This window comes from Papio anubis, chromosome 5 (assembly GCF_008728515.1).
Source record: "Papio anubis isolate 15944 chromosome 5, Panubis1.0, whole genome shotgun sequence".
NCBI classification, from domain to species: domain Eukaryota; kingdom Metazoa; phylum Chordata; class Mammalia; order Primates; family Cercopithecidae; genus Papio; species Papio anubis.
The window spans coordinates 47,580,734-47,598,241 of record NC_044980.1 but is presented as its reverse complement, the minus strand read 5'-3'; the positions used below and the strand labels follow the sequence as shown (position 1 = coordinate 47,598,241).

The 17,508-nt window shown below is 40.8% G+C and overlaps 1 protein-coding gene across 1 annotated transcript in view; it reads right to left on the bottom strand.

Annotated features, from left to right (window-relative positions):
• The window catches only part of ITGA2 (integrin subunit alpha 2), a 107,392-nt gene extending 96,764 nt beyond the window's left edge, over positions 1 to 10,628 (bottom strand). Inside the window, exon 1 of the mRNA XM_031666154.1 lies at positions 10,395 to 10,628. Coding sequence (XP_031522014.1) covers positions 10,395 to 10,458 — 64 coding nt within the window. The 5' untranslated portion in view covers positions 10,459 to 10,628. The remainder of the gene's footprint in view (positions 1 to 10,394) is intronic.
• Positions 10,629 to 17,508: the final 6,880 nt, after the last annotated feature.

Sequence of the window (17,508 nt, the reverse complement as noted above, 5' to 3'; positions counted from 1 at the left end):
ACACAACAGTTTAAAAAGTAATGTGTTAAGCTGTGTTGGGAGACCTGCTTCCATGGAGATCTCACACACCTACATATCTGCTGAGTATGCCTCAGATGCAAGACCCTGATGACTCTTTACCATAGCATTTCTCAGGTGTATCTTTGCAGTGCACAGCTTTGAAGAATGAGGTAACATCTCCCTGTGGGACAAAGAACAGGCTTTCTGACTTGCTACAAAACAGCAGATTCACCAAGCTCAGTGTTCCTTTTCTGTAATGCAACCTACTGCATGTTTAGGCATCCATCTGGGCCCTCTGTGTTGCCCCTCTGTGTCTTGGTGGGCAAAGGGTATCAACACAAATATGCTGATCAAGTTGCTTGCTGTGCAATGAGTAATAAAGACCTTTGTCTTTGACCCAGAAGTTTCATGTCTTGTGTCAGTGTCTGTGAAATAGTAACAAACAAAATTACTAATTCTAAGTAGAGTAAAATGAAACCCAAGCCCTAAAAAGTTGTACATTTACCTTTTATGCATTTGACTCCATGTATGTTACATTTTACAATAAATAAAGGTTTTTAAATTTACTGTATTTGAATTTTGATTTTTTTCTTTATTTTTTAATACATCATTTTCTGAGTGCTTACTATAAGCTAGGCTCCTGAAATACAATGATAAGTAGGACAGAAGGTAATCTTAAAGAATGTGTATTCAGTGGGAGGGAGAGTCAAGCTGAAGATGAATTATAGTGTTGCTTTATGAGAACAGAAAAGGAGAACAGAAAAGGGATTGGGGAAAAAAATGATATCTGTACTGTCCTAGTACTTTCATTAATCTTGTTGCTTGTCAACAGAGCTATCCTAGTTAGACATGTCATGAAAAAGGAAGAACATTTTAAAAGCAAACAAACTCTGTCAAAGAAGTGAAAACAAATTTATCAACTAAAGGAATATTTTAGCAAATTCAGATATACTTACAAATAGAATTATTTTTGCATATACTAATTGGAAAGAAGTAGAAATTTCTCAGCTTGGCTTTCATTCAGAAACTGTGTCTTTAATCCCGTTACAGTAGCTGTCATACATGGTTCATAGATTCTTCACTCATTGAATAAAATAGTGCCAAGAACCCTTGATACAAGTGAAGATGATATGGGCCTGTCTTCTCAACTTGCAGTCTGTAGGAGCTATAGCCGAGTTCTGATGGGTTACTGAAATAGAATGTAACATTGTTGTGGAAGGGTCCAAGTGAGGAGTGATATCTAAATTAGATGAGAAGATTGGTAGGGTTCCTAGGGTACATGAACCTCATGAAATTAAGATTTGAATGATGCATAGAATAGAGGTTGGGGCTAACAAAAGAGAGGACATGAACAAAAGTAGGAGCTCATGAGACTTTGCCTTTTTTTTTTTTTCCTTTTTTTTTCTTTTTTTAAGACAGTCTGGCTCTGTCACCGGGGCTGAAGTGCAGTGGCACCAATCTTGGCTCACTGCAACCTCCGCCTCCCAGGTTCAAGCAATTCTCCTGCCTCAGCCGCTCAAGTAGCTGGGATTACAGGAACCCACCACCAAGCCTGGCTAATTTTTTGGTATTTTTAGTAGAGATGGGGTTTTACCTTGTTGGCCAGGCTGGTCTAGAACTCCTGACCTCAGCCTCTCAGGCTGAGGTGAGCTGCTCGCCTCAGCCTCCCGAAGTGCTAGGATTACAGACATGAGCCATTGCATTCGGTCTGGGACTTCACTTTTAAAAATAGCTAAGGTGATAGCTCACTTGAACCATAGCAAAAAAAAAAAAAAAAAAAAAAAAATAGTAAAATGACACTAATATATTAAAGGCTAATTATTTGAGTAGCAAAAATTAAACGCTGTGTAATAAAAAGGCTTTCTTAATGACCATGACTACTTACATAAATTTTTAATCATTTTTCAATGTGGCATTAGATTTTTTCCTTAGGGCTATTTATTACATTTTTATACTGAAAAGATAATAAAGATCACATAAAAGTGCTCCCATTTCCAAGGCTAGGTTTTTCCTTCCCCTTCTCCACCCAGGGAACAATGTTAATAAAAACATAGAAAACTAAGCTAACTATTTTGAAATATCTATTTTTATGCACCAGCATTCAGAATATGGTTTAGAAGAGGTTATAAAATCCAGGATGGTTTGGAGTCTCTATTCTACCAAGCACCCAAGAAGCTGTTGGCTAAAGGACCTGAAGGCAACTGGTAAACAATTTGGAATAGAGTTGTCTGACTGAACTGACCCGAAGCCAGCTTGTGTTCAGTCTGCATTTCTACATGGTATCCATGGAAATGAGATCAGGCCTGCACAAAGACAAACAAAGGCCACCTTCAAATGAATCCCGGAGAATGACAACTGCCAATGTTCAAGGCATCCATCGGCGCGATAGCTTTGCTCATGCCTTTCAAAACACAATGAAGTAATCTCTTACACTGACAATACAGTGATTCTTTTATTTCCATTGCTCTGTTTTATTTCCATTTTTTTGAACACTTTTATTTCCATTGCTCTGTTTAAACATTAACTTCATTTTTATACAGAAAGCCTTTCAGTGGTCAGGAGTTATATACGGCTTCTGTAGCAAAAACTGTCTCTAGACTCTTTAAACTAATACATGGAAGAATTGCAGTCACCTTTTCAGAACAAGACAATAATGCAGGCATCTTTGCTGACAGAATTGCAAAGTTTCTGTTACCTATTTGGGCAACAGAACAGACGAGTCTCTCAAAGGAAGTAAAATATATTTGAAAATCATTAACTGTCCCAACAGCCTATGGAGCTGAAAACATTAGCCAAATATGCAGTTCAAGTTTATACTGGTTCTAAAATGTAAATTACGTGTTCAAGAGTTAGCAGGCATAGACTGGATAAAACACTTGAATATAAGCACTTTAATTATGACTAACAAAATTAAGAATAGACATCAACTTCTGTTCTAATTTATGATTCAATGAAAATGTTTTAAAATGCTTTGAAAACAACACTAAGTTACAGGGCAAAAAGCTTTCACATTTTACTAGCAAAATCTTTCAGAGCCAACACTATTTCTCTGTGATATATGAGACTGTTATTTCTAATAGGATTATTTTGGGGATCTTTATTAAACTAGATAGAAAAAAGGAATTGAAAGCTTAACTGGAGAAACATAAATCTATATTTCTAAAAGAACTCGTTTGGTTTTTAGGAAATCTGACTAAAGCACTGATATTAATTCTGCCACTGGAATTGGAGTGTTATATATTACATGCCCTAAAAGCAGCTTATTAATCATAACTACAGTAGTGTGAAAAGTATGTTTGAAACCAAAATGTATAAATGGGCTCATCAATCTAAGCAGCCACCCTGGAGGATGAGAGGTACCTTTTTCCATACCTCTGCTTTCTTTCCCTCTTTGCATACCTGGATCAACTTCACCTTTCTCTGATTAATTAATATCCTCTCTATTTCATAGCCCAGAGTCTGCTTCGCCTACCTTCCCATGATCACCTGTAGCTTCTAAGCAGGGGCTCTTTTCTGCCAGAGCTGTTACTGGTGCTGGACACCTAACTTTCTTCCTCTCCTTTCTCTCTGATAATATCTTTTGTATAGTCATCGAAGTTCCTCCCCTTCCCTCAGTTTCTCTTGTGCAATGAATCTCTGCCACATACATATACCTCAATGCAATTTTAAAACATTGCAAGTGTACCATACAGCACCATAAGTAACAGAAATAAAAAATCTTCTTGTAATAATTTTTATGCAAGTGTTGCCCATGTTTGTTTAAAGGCAGCTGCTCCCATTTTACCTCTCTTGCTACTCTCTCCTCCCTTTTACTATCATACCAAATTTTGTCACACTCTCTACATTTCCTCATCTTCCATTTACTCCTCAGGCCACTCTGTTCTGATTTCTCTTTTTTCACTCCATGTAGACTGCCCTTCAAGACTGTCAACTTGCTTGACTTCTGTGAAGAGGTTGACCCTATTCACTACCTCTTCTTTCTCCAAATATTTGTGTGCTATCCCAGTTCTTGCAGTTGTCTTTCTACTTCTCCAGCTGTTCCTACTCTCTCCCTTCACATCTCCTCTTCCTCATCTGACCCTCTAAAGCAGTTCCTTGAGCCATGGCCAAAGCTCTCTTCCAGTCTCTTTGCCTGACTCATCTTGTTAATGTCATGTCTTCAATTATTCTCTAGGTGCCAATGAATCTTAAATCCCTATCCCCATCTTACTTTCCTGCCTGTTCCTAACACCACTACATATAACTATTTGCTAATTAGACATATACATCTAGGTGTACATCCAGATGTCTCAAACTCAATCTGTTGACCTGAACTGATCTTTTTCCTCCAACTTGCTCTCCTTCAGCATTGCTTATCTCAGTGAATGGCACATCAACAGACTTGTCCATATGAGAAACCTAAGCATCAGCCTTATCTTCTCCCTCTCTCTCCACCTCCATAGTAAATCAATCATCAAATCCTGTTCATTCTTCTTCTTTGATGCCTTTCCAATGAATCCTCCAGTCTCTTTCCCTACTGCCACTATCTGAGTTTTTGCCACCATCATCTCACAACTGGCCTCTTAAACTAAAATTAAACCCAAACATATTCTTTCCTAAAGGATCCTGGTGCCTTCCACCTGGCCTCCATCCAATCCGCTCTCCTCATCTGATCATGTCACTCCCCTGCTCAAGGCCCTTCAAGACCTTTCTATTGTCTTCAGGATAAAACCCCTGCTCTATATCATGATTTACAAGGCCCTTCAAGGTCTGGTGGCTGCAATTCAGCTTTCACTCTCTGGGAACAACTTGAATACCACATTGTGGGCATAACGACCTTCTGTTTTCATTGCGTCAATATCCTATTCAAGATCCTAAACACCTGCCCCAAGAACTAGGAGATGAGTCCTATTGCTAGTTATGTTGCTTGCTTTTCTAGTATCACTTACATCCATTTTAAAAGGTAGAAACTGTACTCCAGGATCTCTGAGGTTCTTCATGGAAGATCTAAATTGTAATTATTCTTACCTGTTTCCATGAAGACATCTCAGGAGGCTCGACACTTCACTGCATCACAATGATATCTCTCCATCCTCTGAATTCAACATGTTATCTCTACCACTCATTAATTGTGAACACATGACATCTATTATGCTATGGAAACTCATGTTACAGCCCTCTAAGTTATAGAAAATGATATAACCAAGTTTTAAATTATATGAAAATTTTAAAGACACCACGACATACTATAGTCTTAAATTCCAATAATTCAGAAGTGAAAAGACAACATCAAAGTCCATTTCTTTCCACAAGGCTAACTCCAATATACTGGCTTTATCCTTAAGCTAGTTGACATCACAGTTGCAAGATGGCTGTAGTTTTATCAAAGTTCACATATAAACTTGACAATATTTTCTTTAACAAATATCTCTCTTAGGAATGAAAATTCCTTTCCCATAAGTCACCCAGCAGATCTCATTGGCCAACCTTGCATTACATGCCCATGACTAAATCAGACACAGCCCAGATGTCTGGGACCAGTCTAATCACCTTCAGCGTCACCTCAATTTTTTAGCTATGCAGAAGAGAATGGTAACTCAATAAATGAACTTCTGCTAGAAAGGAAGGTGGCAAGGGGCTGAAATTGGTTAGGTATGCTTCAGGGCTGAGACAATTTTCTTTCCCCATGTTTGGATTTGTTTCCAAATAAACTCCAACCTCTTTCAGCCATGTTTCAAGTTTTCTCTGATTCCACCTTGAGTCTAACAAACAGCCTTACATAAAGTAGATACCTTATAAGAATATGATTAAGCATTAGTTTTAAGAAATTCATCATAGCCAGATCAATAAAGCTTCTATGGATCACCTGAAGGGGCATAGGAATCACTGTCATACACAGAGTCTATTGTCTCATGATTTGCAATGCCAGGGTTCTCCCCTGTAGGGAGCCATTCTTCTGTATGTTCTGCTGGTAAATGATTGGTCACTGTAACAACTGGAAAAAAGAACTTCCATTTCTTTCACTTGCCATTCAGAGCCGTGATGTTTCATGGTTTCTCTTCTTTTACGCTGTGCTAAATCTTTTAGTAATATCCCAAGCTGAGCAGGGTTGGTAGTCAAGACTTCTGGCTTTAGTAGTAGAATTTATATGATGCCTGGACACTTTTGGCCCCAAATGTTTTCCCCATTCTTCCTGAAGTTCTTGACTTTATACACACTGACTGAACATGTGTCTTTATTTTGCTGAATGCCTAAAATTCCACCATGAGAAGCTCATCTCTTTACATTAACAAGCTTCTACATTTTAATATCTCCAGGGCTGTCAGCATATGAAGACAGGGAGTAGTCATCATCCACTTTGGAAGGAATTAATTTAACTGACACAGCCACTCACAGCCACTGACTCCTGGTGTTGAAATCTACCTGTCTTGGTGTTCATCCCACAAGGTGGTATGGGGTGGATAACACTGGAATTTTAATTTTAGGAAAGTGGGGAGGCAGTGATTATATTTAAGCAATCACTTCCAAACCAGACTGAACATCAGAAATATATGAGCCATTGTAAATACTGAATCCTGAACCCCAGTCCATAAATTTAAGTCAAGCAGTGGCTCAGGACCTAGTAGTAAGAGAGCAAAGCTTAGCTGAGGTTGGGCAGGTATAGCTGCTAAGCCATAGGGGAGCAAAGTCACTTTATCAGAGGGTGGCCTAAGTCCATTAAGGGGCTGAGGATGAGACCAGAGAAGTGGTTTAGGGTGGGACCCAGCAAAGGTAGGTTACCTCAAGTTTCCTTTTTGTTGCAAAAGTAAAACTTATCCACTTTATAGTTTTTCTTGGTATTGTGTCTTCTAGCATTGGATAATGGTCAGTTGCAAAGAGATGAGTGAAAAGGGGTGAAAGCAACAATGCAATGAAGGCAAAGGGAGTATTTGGAAAATATTTTCACACTAAATATGGTATGATCAGGTGTAGTCATAACAAAGAATGGTGTATATAGATGGCTTTAGAGTGTGTACATGTGTGGGTACGTGTGTGTGTTGTGTGTGTGAATGTACATTTGTGTTCAGGAAAAGGTACGGCAAAGAAAAGATTGGATAGGCAGAATGTACCTTTTTATGACATGCCAAGAAATTTGCACTTTACCCTACCTGAGATGGGGAGCCACTAACATTTGAAACAAAGCAGTAATTGGATACATATAAGTGTCTTAGAAAGATATCATTGGTGAAAATGGAGAGAATGGGTTGGAGAGATAAGAAAAGAAAATCCAGCTTAAAAGTTACATACAGACATAAGATGAGGGACTGACTAGGTGGCAGGAGTTGCATGGATGGGAGGAGAGCCAAGAGAATTTGGAGAGTGGCTGTGAGGTTGAAAACATGGGGACAAATTCCTGGCTTTCATGTTTGTGTGATAATAATACTGCCGTTAAACAATGGTAGCCAATGGAGGAGAACATTTTGGAGGACGCGTATTAAATTCAGTTTCGTAAATGTTGAATCTGGCTTATTTACAGACTATCTAGATGGAGAAATTTGGTGGCTGATGGAAATACTGATCTGGAACTCAGAAGGAGAGTCTGGCTGGAGATAGTGACTTGTGCAGGGAATGGGCCCAGAGACAATCTGTAGAATGAAGAGGAGGATTCAGGATGAAACTCCGCAAACATCAACAAGGAAAGAGCCTGTGAAGGAGATGAAGGGAGAGCAGCGAGGAAAGAAGGAGAAAAACCGGAAGGAAACAGAAGCCAGAAGTACATGGTGTTTCAGGAGGAAATTAAATATCAAAAGAAATATTTTTTTTTACAATGAGAAAAATTAGAATATTTACAGACTGAGGGTAAGTTACATCAAGGAGAGAATTTGAAGACGTGCACTGAAGAGGGATGAGTGCTGGGGCAGGGTTTCAGGGGTCTAGAACTTGGATGGAAGGACTATCCTTGACCTGTGAACATATTGGAGAAAATACATGATGGCCTCATTTCAAAATTACATTTGCCTTCTCCTAAGGGCCTATATTTAGTTTATAGGTTATCTAGGCCTCTTATGTTCTCTCTTTTTCATCCTCAAACTGCCCATTTGCCATTTTCATGACATTAAGCACTTAAAAATGAGCAATGAAAGGTGATAAATATGGGACTAAACTATGAGTACAGTTTCTTCTTAAAGCACCTATGAAAAGGTTTCTGGGAAGCAAATTTGAATGTAAGTGTTAAAATAAGATTTGAAGGTGATATGTTTTTAAAGTGGTTTGCATGTATGCTACAGAGGATGCAAGACATCTAAACACATATGTGTTTTGTACATATTAACAGGTATATGCATGTATATTATGTATATACAATTGTTTATGCATTTATATTATGCCTATATAATTGCATATTGTATACTCAAGGAACAGGTTTTCTCTTAATTTAAGATCATCATAATAAAGCTCTGTTACAGATATAGCTTTTAAATTCGAATTTTTGTATGTGATCATATTATGCAATTATGTATGCATATAATTTTATAATAGCTATATGTGTGTGTAGTGATAGTGAATGAGACATTTTATACAGGTAGAGTAATGCCATACACAATTTTAGACTCTGCTGAGCTAGAGATTTCAGTTATTCATGTTAGCCTGGGATACTCATGGTATCAGAAAACGATGCTGCTTCTCCAGGAACCTCAAGTGATATCACAAATGAGAGAGCTTTCTTATGATGATCTTAAATTAAGAGAAAACCTGTTCCTTGAGTATACAAATGATTGGAGCAGGAGGAAGGAATAAATGGACAAAACTTTTGCAGATGTTATTTTAGATCATCTCTGCTTGCTTGCCCTGAGGTGTCCTTATTAACTCCAGGTTAAGTCTCTGTTCCTGACTTCATGCCTTGCAGTGCTACATTCCATTAAAGTGTTTCTCACTGCTCTTTACATAACAAGTCTCAACACTTCAAAGATAAGAAAATGACGTTATGTTTCCATAGCTTATTTTAATACTGGGTAGTTACAGAGAGATGAAAAGCTTGGGTTTATATTTCTATTAGCTCTAGAAAGGTTGTATTCCAGAGACTCACTTTCAATGTCAAGTACAACTTTACCTGAAACCGGTAGATTAGGGTTGGTGGCCCCTCAAAACAACTCAAGTGGTTCCCTGAGAAAGTATCTGAAGCACCCAAAACAGGTGAGACAGAAAACCTAAGATGCCCATTCTCTGCTGGGGCTGGGGACAGTGGTGTTATTTCTCTCCTATCTCTGACCTGGAGAAAATGCCACCAGGTTGACGTGGACTAGGATTCATTCCTCCGCAATCTACAATAGCAAGTGGCTAAACGTCAGTCTCAAAGGAGGACAGCTTAGGAAATATTTATCTTCTTTGTAAAACACACACACACACACACACACACTTTAAAATCAGAGACAACTTTTTTTGTTTTGTTTTGATCGCTGTTCAAACTACAATATACACATGTGACTCCTTCTCCATCCAAATAAACTAAAGTTCTTACATTTGAGCACACTCTAGCTCTGCCTAATGGTCAGGGAAAAAGTGCTCACGTATTCGCGATGGTCTCACAAAAGCTCCCCACCCCAGCCTTATTTCCTCCTCTTAGTGTAAAAGAACTCAGGAGGTGGGCGGGCCCCAATGCCACAGCACTACAGTTAGAGCGGTTGCTCCGGCTTATTCTCTCATTGCGGCATCTAGGATCCAGAAATGGAAAGAACTTTTGCTAGCCTAAGTTTACATTCGCCGAATAGGCAATGTTACAACAATAAGAGGAAGGCAGAAGGAAAGGAAGAATTTCCTTCTGCCAAGTATTTAAGTGGCGATTGGTTTATTTCAAGTCCCTCCTGGAAGAAAAACAGCGCTTCGTCCTCAAGTAAGAAATAGAGGCATTATTCACATCCTTGGTTTGAAAAATAAGCCTTTTGGGGCTCGGAGGCTTCTGCAAAGTCAGCAAGCACTGCTCTGGGGAGCTGCAGGCCGCCGTCAGCACTGGATTCCGGGTTCCCCCAGTCCCTGGCAGGCGAGGCACCTGTCTGAGCCAGGGGAAGTTGGGCTGCAGGACTCGCGGTCTTCAGGACACCCGCGGATCTCCACCATGTCCAAGCCCGCGTGCGTGCGTGTGTGTGTGTGTGTGTGTGTGTGTGTACCTAAAACAAAGCACTCACTGAGATGACTTTGGAGGGTGCTTAACAGACAAGGCGAGACACGCCTAATGGGGACGCAAGGCCTGGGAGAGCAGGAAGGGGAGTAAGAAGTATCTCTTTCCAAGCAGGTCCTGGTGGCTGGGAGCCCGAGTCCACGTGGAATCCGTGGGGACACACACGGAGTTTGCTCCCTAGTTCCGCCCAATCCTTCCCGCGAGCCCCAGGGAGCCGCGCGGGTCCCTCCTGCAGCAGATGCAGAACGAAATCCCCGCTTACCTTGACTGAGCGCCAACACCAGCAGCAGCGGCAGCGGCGAGGACCCTGTCCGTCCTGGTCCCATCCTGGGTCTGTCCGGGGGACCGTAGTCGCGCTGGGTTTGCAGAGGTTTACAGAGGATACCCTTGACCGAGGGATACGAGAACCTGCACACTCTAGAAGCTGTCCAGAGGGCTTCTCTCCCTCGCCTGGTGAGAGCAGGGAAAAGTTGCTGGGCAGTTCTTGGAGCGCCGAGGGCCCGCCCCGGCCCGCCCCTCCTGATTCCGCAAACACCGGATCTGCCCTGGCCGCGCCCCGCCCCACCCCGGCCCTGAGGCTCCGCGGCCCCGCGGGCTGCACCTCTACTGGTCCACACCCGGGGCACCGCACCTTGGCTCCAGTACAGCGGCCCAGCCCCGGCAGCCTGGAGGCGGTGGAGATGGGGATGGCGCCCTGGCAGGCTTTCCTGCCCTGGACGGACGGGTGGGCACATCCGACGGGGGAGCGCCCGCCCTGGCATTACCCCGCCCCTGTAGCCTGTCGCCAACCCGCAGGAGATGCCCCAGTCCCCGGGAGAACCTGGCCCCTCCGCAGCCCTTGGCAGCGCCCGGCTCCTGGCAGCGGGTGCCGAGGGCACCAGCCCTAAACCACAGTTCCTAGGGTCTGCGCGGTGCGTCTCTTTCTCTCTCTTTCCTAAGTGGGTGGAGAAAGGGACAAAAATAAGCACAGAATGACCAGGTTAGAAACTAACTCATCAGGAAAGAAGATCTGCTCACAAGTTATGATTATCCGAGGTGATATTTAAGCAATACCTGCTGCAAGAGCTGTGTGTGTGTGTGTGTGTGTGTGTGTGTGTGAGAGAGAGAGAGAGAGAGAGAAAGAGAGAGAAAGAGAAATCATTATTACTTCCTCTCCTCCGAGCCTCCGAGATAATAAAGAGCTGATTTAATGACCGAGTTTAGGAGATTAACTTCAAGGCCAGCGAGAAGGCTGAGAGCCCATACATGCACTTGTGACACTCTCTGTCTAGATTACACCGTAACATAGACTGTGACCATTTTCTTCCATTATTTCAGTTTCACATCTGGAAAGAGAACATTCTATATCCGAGACTTTTAGTTAAAAACCTAAGAAATAAGATATTAATTTTTCTTCTCTAAATCTTATGTTTTATCCAAAAGTTTGGCCACAAATTTCCAGAAACCAGAATTCTTCCAGTGACTACTTTTGTGAAGGAACCAAATGTTTTCATAAATCAAGTTTAAGGAGTTATGAGTCTAATAATCATCATTATTGTCATCATTCCAGATTTTCATGGAATGCTACTATGAGCAGAATGGGATGCCTGAGATACTGCCTCTAGGAAGCAAAGTGGCTCAAGGTGGGAAGGACTTAATAATTCATAAAAATCAAAGCTCTACTGTTTACTATACATAGGGCTGAAGTGTCACATTGTTAAAGTATTAAATTGGTATGCATCAGATGTTGCTGCAGATGCGTTATGACTAACACCCTTTGAACCCAAATTATATAGAACCAGGCTCTTTCCTGTTTTCTTATCAGTCACTTACTGGCTCTACTTACTCACCTTGACAAACACCTGAAGGCTTTTTTTTCTGAACTGTCTGTGGTACTCACCTGCTTACTAAAACTCCAGCTATCACCTGAGACCTCTTAGGTGACCGCTCACTAACCTATGACACAATTTTGACGCTCCTTACAGACTTTTTGAAGGAAGTCAGCCAGGTTTCAGGGAGATGAATATCTGTCTGTTTCCTTCTGACTCACTGAAATGTGAGTAAGTGTTTGGAACAGACCTGTGTTTGGGAGTCAGGACAGTTCCTTTAATGTGAGACAGGAATTTGTGCTTTATCTCTGGGGGTGGGGGGAATTAACATGCATCCTTCTTGGGTTTTGTTCTCAGAACTGGACCAATTACCATTACACTGGCATGAAGTGCAGAATAAGTCAGGAGCTGTGATTTTCCAGAGCCAGGTAAAACTTTTAAGAAACAAAGAATAAACTCCTGTCTCACATTACTTTTAAGAGGATAAAGTGTTCCTGAGACAAAGTAGTTTGAGAACCGCTTCTGGGGTGCTCTCCTGCCTAGGTGCAGTTGTGACGGACACCACACTCAGAGCAGGAAATATGGAAGGTTAAGCTGGGGCTTCTCAAACTCTTTGGTCTCAAGAGTCCTTTACTCAATAAGTCCTTTAACAAAAAGTCTATTATGTGTGAACATAAATCATGTATATTTTATGACAAATAACTATATTTCTGCAAATGAAAGAATCCAGGAGAAGAGTGGCATTGCTTTACATTTTTACTAATACTTTAAATATCTGGCTTAGAAACAGACATTTGGATTCTCAGATCTGCTTCTGCATCCAATCTGTTGTGGCATGTAGTTTTGGTGAAATTATATTGCTTAATCTGGTGTTACACAGATAAGGACTTAGAAAAACAGGAGATAGGCCGGGCGCGGTGGCTCAAGCCTGTAATCCCAGCACTTTGGGAGGCCGAGATGGGCGGATCACGAGGTCAGGAGATCGAGACCATCCTGGCGAACACCGTGAAACCCCATCTCTACTAAAAAATACAAAAAACTAGCCGGGCGAGGTGGCGGGCGCCTGTAGTCCCAGCTACTCGGGAGGCTGAGGCAGGAGAATGGCGTGAACCCGGGAGGCGGAGCTTGCAGTGAGCTGAGATCCGGCCACTGCACTCCAGCCCGGGCGACAGAGCGAGACTCCGTCTCAAAAAAAAAAAAAAAAAAAAAAAAACAGGAGATAATTCTGGATAATCCTCTGATACTACACCAAAACTCAACAAGTGGTAGTTTCTTAAAGTTGCAATGTGGAATCGGAAACCATATCAATGGTTTCTCCTATTCCGTGGCATTAAAATTCACTGATCTGCTGGCCTCTTCCTGTCCCTCTCCCTTTCTCTTCTTGTGAGTGCCCAGTGATGAAGAATACGATGACCACCAGTCCCCATCCTTGTTCTTGCACCATCAGGGCAAATGTCAACACAGTGAAAAAGGCAGTAATGTCTCAGTATTGTTATGAAAATAGTTTTGACTTCACTGGCCTCTTGAAAGGATCTTGAGAGACCCAGAGACCCTACTCCGAAAAGTACTCAGGGGTGAAGTGAGGCTTTTCTCTTTTTTTCTTTTCCTAAGAAAATAATTTTGTTGGGAAAGATGGCTCAGATAAGTTTCCCCAGTGTTTCCTTCTGATCTGTTGTATTGTCATGCCCTGTTCTCCTTTGCTTATCTCGTTTTCATATAGACAATCACCCAAACCAGAAACCTCTGCTTTCTTCCCCAGGTGCACCACCAGCCCCGCTGCTAATATCCCATACCAATTCTATCTTTATACCCTACTAGGGTTTTCTGTGCCATCTCCTATTTTCTGTTCCGCTGCTAATCTCTTTGGTTCAAACCCTTTTGATTTTTCACCATGATGACAGACTCCCAGATAACCTCTTTGTGCTTCCTCCTCTCCTGTTGCAGTTCATCTTTTATACCTGTTGTCATAGTTATCCAAAAATGCAGGATTGATCTGCTGAAAATCATTAGATGTCTTCAGGACATTCAAAGTACCCTAGTGTTTAAGGTCACGATTTGGCCCCAACCTACCTTTGTGGCTCCGTAGCTGTCTTTCCCTCTTGCACACTATGTTTAGACCAAATTCCCCAATTCACTTGCCTGCCTTTCCCATTCTTCATGTCAATACCTTATTTTTCTACTTAGAATAGCTTTCTTTTTTTTCTTCCATTGTTTCAAATTGTACTTCAAGGCTTCAGTCAAATTTTATGTTATTAGCCCAGCCTTTCCTATCTTCTTCATTGAGAACTCATCATTCTTCTTTCTTGGCTCTGGTTTCCTCTAGTTTTTTGTTTTGTTTTGTTTTTTCCCCCAAATAAACTTTCTTTTGTATGCATTACAGAGTAACTTAAATTGAGTTACATGTGTATACCTTCTCATTTAAATGCAGTGTCTCTGAAATCTTATACATTTGTGTTATAAGAGTCTAGTCCTATACCTGGTAAATAAATTTCTAATAAATATTAATAGTTATTATAATACATTGAAATGAATTTCCTAACAATTCCACATTCTTCTTCCTTGACCTGAAAAGGATTGTAAATATGAACTTTTAGGTAAGTCCTAGTAAATTTGAAGTGAAGTAACCAGTGACTTCTCAAATGTTACTCAATGACTCCATGGCATGAGTGAGTAAAGCTTAGAATCCATTGAGCTTGACTCACACACAAGTCTCTAAGCACTGGCTGGGGTACATAATGGCCAAAATAAAAGAGACACTCCTAACTTAAATACAAACAAAACAAATAAAATAATTCTAGGTTTCCTAGCTTCCTGGACCTGTCAATGCACCGATGAATCGTATTCATATTTCAATTCTAGCACTACTACGGTTGACTGGCCTTACTTGTTTTCATGCATGTGGCAGACATGCAAAGCTATTTGCCAGCTCTGTTAATAGGGCTTTCTCAGAGTCTTCCACAATTCTCTTCTAGAAGACACTGAGTCACATAATCCTGCCTCCTTGTCACTAAGCCAAATACCTAACCAAGCTTGATCGATCAAATTCTTTCTCCTAGGGATTTATATTCATGGTACAGAGATTCTAGAATCTTTGCTGATCACATGAAATGGAAATTTGTGTTCACTTTGTACCGTCATTTTCTCTTTCTTTCTTTCTTTCTTTCTTTCTTTGTTTTTGTTTTTGAGATGGGGCCTTGTTGTTCTGCCTAGACTAGAGTGCAGTGGTGTGATCATACTTCATTTCAGCCTCAAAACTCCTGGGCTCAAGTGATCTTGCTACCTCAGCCACCCGAGTAGCTGGGACTACAGGCATGCACCACCACACCTGGCTAATTTTTTAATTTTTCTTTTTATAGAGATGGGGTCTCACTGTGTTGCCAAGGCTGGTCTGGAACTCTTGGCCTCAAGCAATCCTCCTGCCCCATCCTCCCAAAGTGTTGGAATTACACCCAGCCCACTCATTTTCTTCAATTAGTGTAGAAAAAGCCAGTCTGCACTGTTTATCAAAAACAGAGACAGATACGAGAGACCGAGAAACTGAGGTGTGCATGCATGAGACAGACAGACAGAGAAAGAGACAGACAGACAGAGAAAGACAGATACAGAGAGAGATTGTTCTAGTTCTTTAATTTTGTTTGAAGTTGTGTGAATCTGGCTGTTCTTCTTAGGTTTACTTCCATGAAATATCTGGGCATCATTCTATTACTTCTAATGGCAAAAACTACAATTATTTTTGGACCAACCTGATAATAGTTTCTCTTTTTCTCTGAAGCTAATTTGAGCAGGTTTCTAGTCCTTGTACTAGACTACCTTTAAGACATATCTGTCTCTCTTCTGGGAAATCTTAAGGACTTCCAAGTTAACGTGTCTCATTAACTTCTTTCACTCACAGTTCCTAAAATAGGGGCTGACATAGAGTTGATGCTCAATGAATGTTTGTTCCCCAAATGAATAAACGTACTTCTTCAACTAGTGACTAATGTCTTGATTTGTTAAGATGAACCCAAAAAAAGAAGAAGAATTTTATCTCCATGGAAAAGCTCAACGAGGGGGAAACATTGTTCATCCATACTTTGGACTTTTTTTTTAAAGAAATGTGTCATATGAAGGATTAAGGCTGCTTATGGCTATCTGCTACTCTGCTCTGTCTGGAAAACTTGCATGTTCCAGTTAGAGAGCAGTTATTTTTCGGGGTGGGGGGAATAAATAACATTTAAACTAGCCCACGTCAAAGAATAGTTAATTGCAAGGATATGAAGAAATTTCTGAGAACCCAAAGACAGGAATTATAGCCCTTGGGTACTTAAAGTGGAGACTGGGATGATAGGAACCTAATTAACTCTCTGCAGCTTTTAGGACATGCATGACTTGTTGGCTTTGCTTCTCTGTGTGTACCTGGTCTATTCTCTTCTCTGTAGGCTGACTTCCTCCTTAATGACTCAACATTTCCATCACCCCAGAACTTCAACTTGCCAGTGCCTTTAGTTTTCCATGGCTTGTCTCTGGTTAGGATTCTATAAGACCTAATTTTAACTTAGTAAAGAAAGGGTCTTCTTCAGTTTGATACACTATGTGACCACACCAGATGATTTTTTCTTTTTTTAAAATTTCCTGCCAAGAACACAAACTTTTGTTCTTTAGGTAGTTATTATTCTTTTCTGAAGCCAAGACCTCTCCTTTTCAGCCATTTTGCAATTTAACTTCTAGTGCATCTTGAGTGACATTAACTCTTGTTTTGTTTGAAGTAATTTTGTTGGTACCATTTAGATTGGAGCCTGGCCTTTTAGATGGAAACACATTTCAAATGTGTAACATCAAAAAGTCAAACGGAGCCAATTTTACCATTAGCATCTATTTGACTGGCAGACTGGTGAACTTTGCTTGCCCATCAAAAGAATGGAATCAGTGAAGCTGGGAGAACCTAGAAAGATTTTGAACTTCGGTTTTGCCAGGAATCTCAGTTTTAATGACAATCTAAATATTTTCTGCTTTCACATTTCCTACCATGCCGTATGAGAAAGCAACAGCTAGTATTCCCGGCTCACAAATGGTGGCCTATTTCATGGTCTCCTGATATTTGTCTCTAGGTTCTTTCATACTTCTTCTCCAGACTTTCTATCTCTTTTTCTCACAGATTCTTGTTGTTTCTAACATTATCCTTCACTTGGATTAAGTTGAGAATCTTGCAATCTCTTCAGTTTTTTAATGTTCACTCACTTACCACATATTTATTTAGCATCTGCAATGTGCAAAGTATTGAGCCAAGCACCGTGTTGAGAACCAGTCATGACCATCCTCAGTGGCTGTGCTCGATGGGCTTGAAATCTCCTTACCAGATATTGTCTTCAGAGTCTTGTTCTAGCTGAAATCATATGCTTGGATATGAGCAGAAAATATGGAAGTTCAGTCTGGTTCATGCTATTCAGTGGAATGACAGAACGTTTAGGCACCTTTTTAAAAAATTATTATTATTATTATTATTATTATTATTTTGAGACAGAATCTTACTCTGTTGCCCAAACTGGAATGCAGTGGCATGATCTCGGCTCACTGTAACCTCCGCCTCCT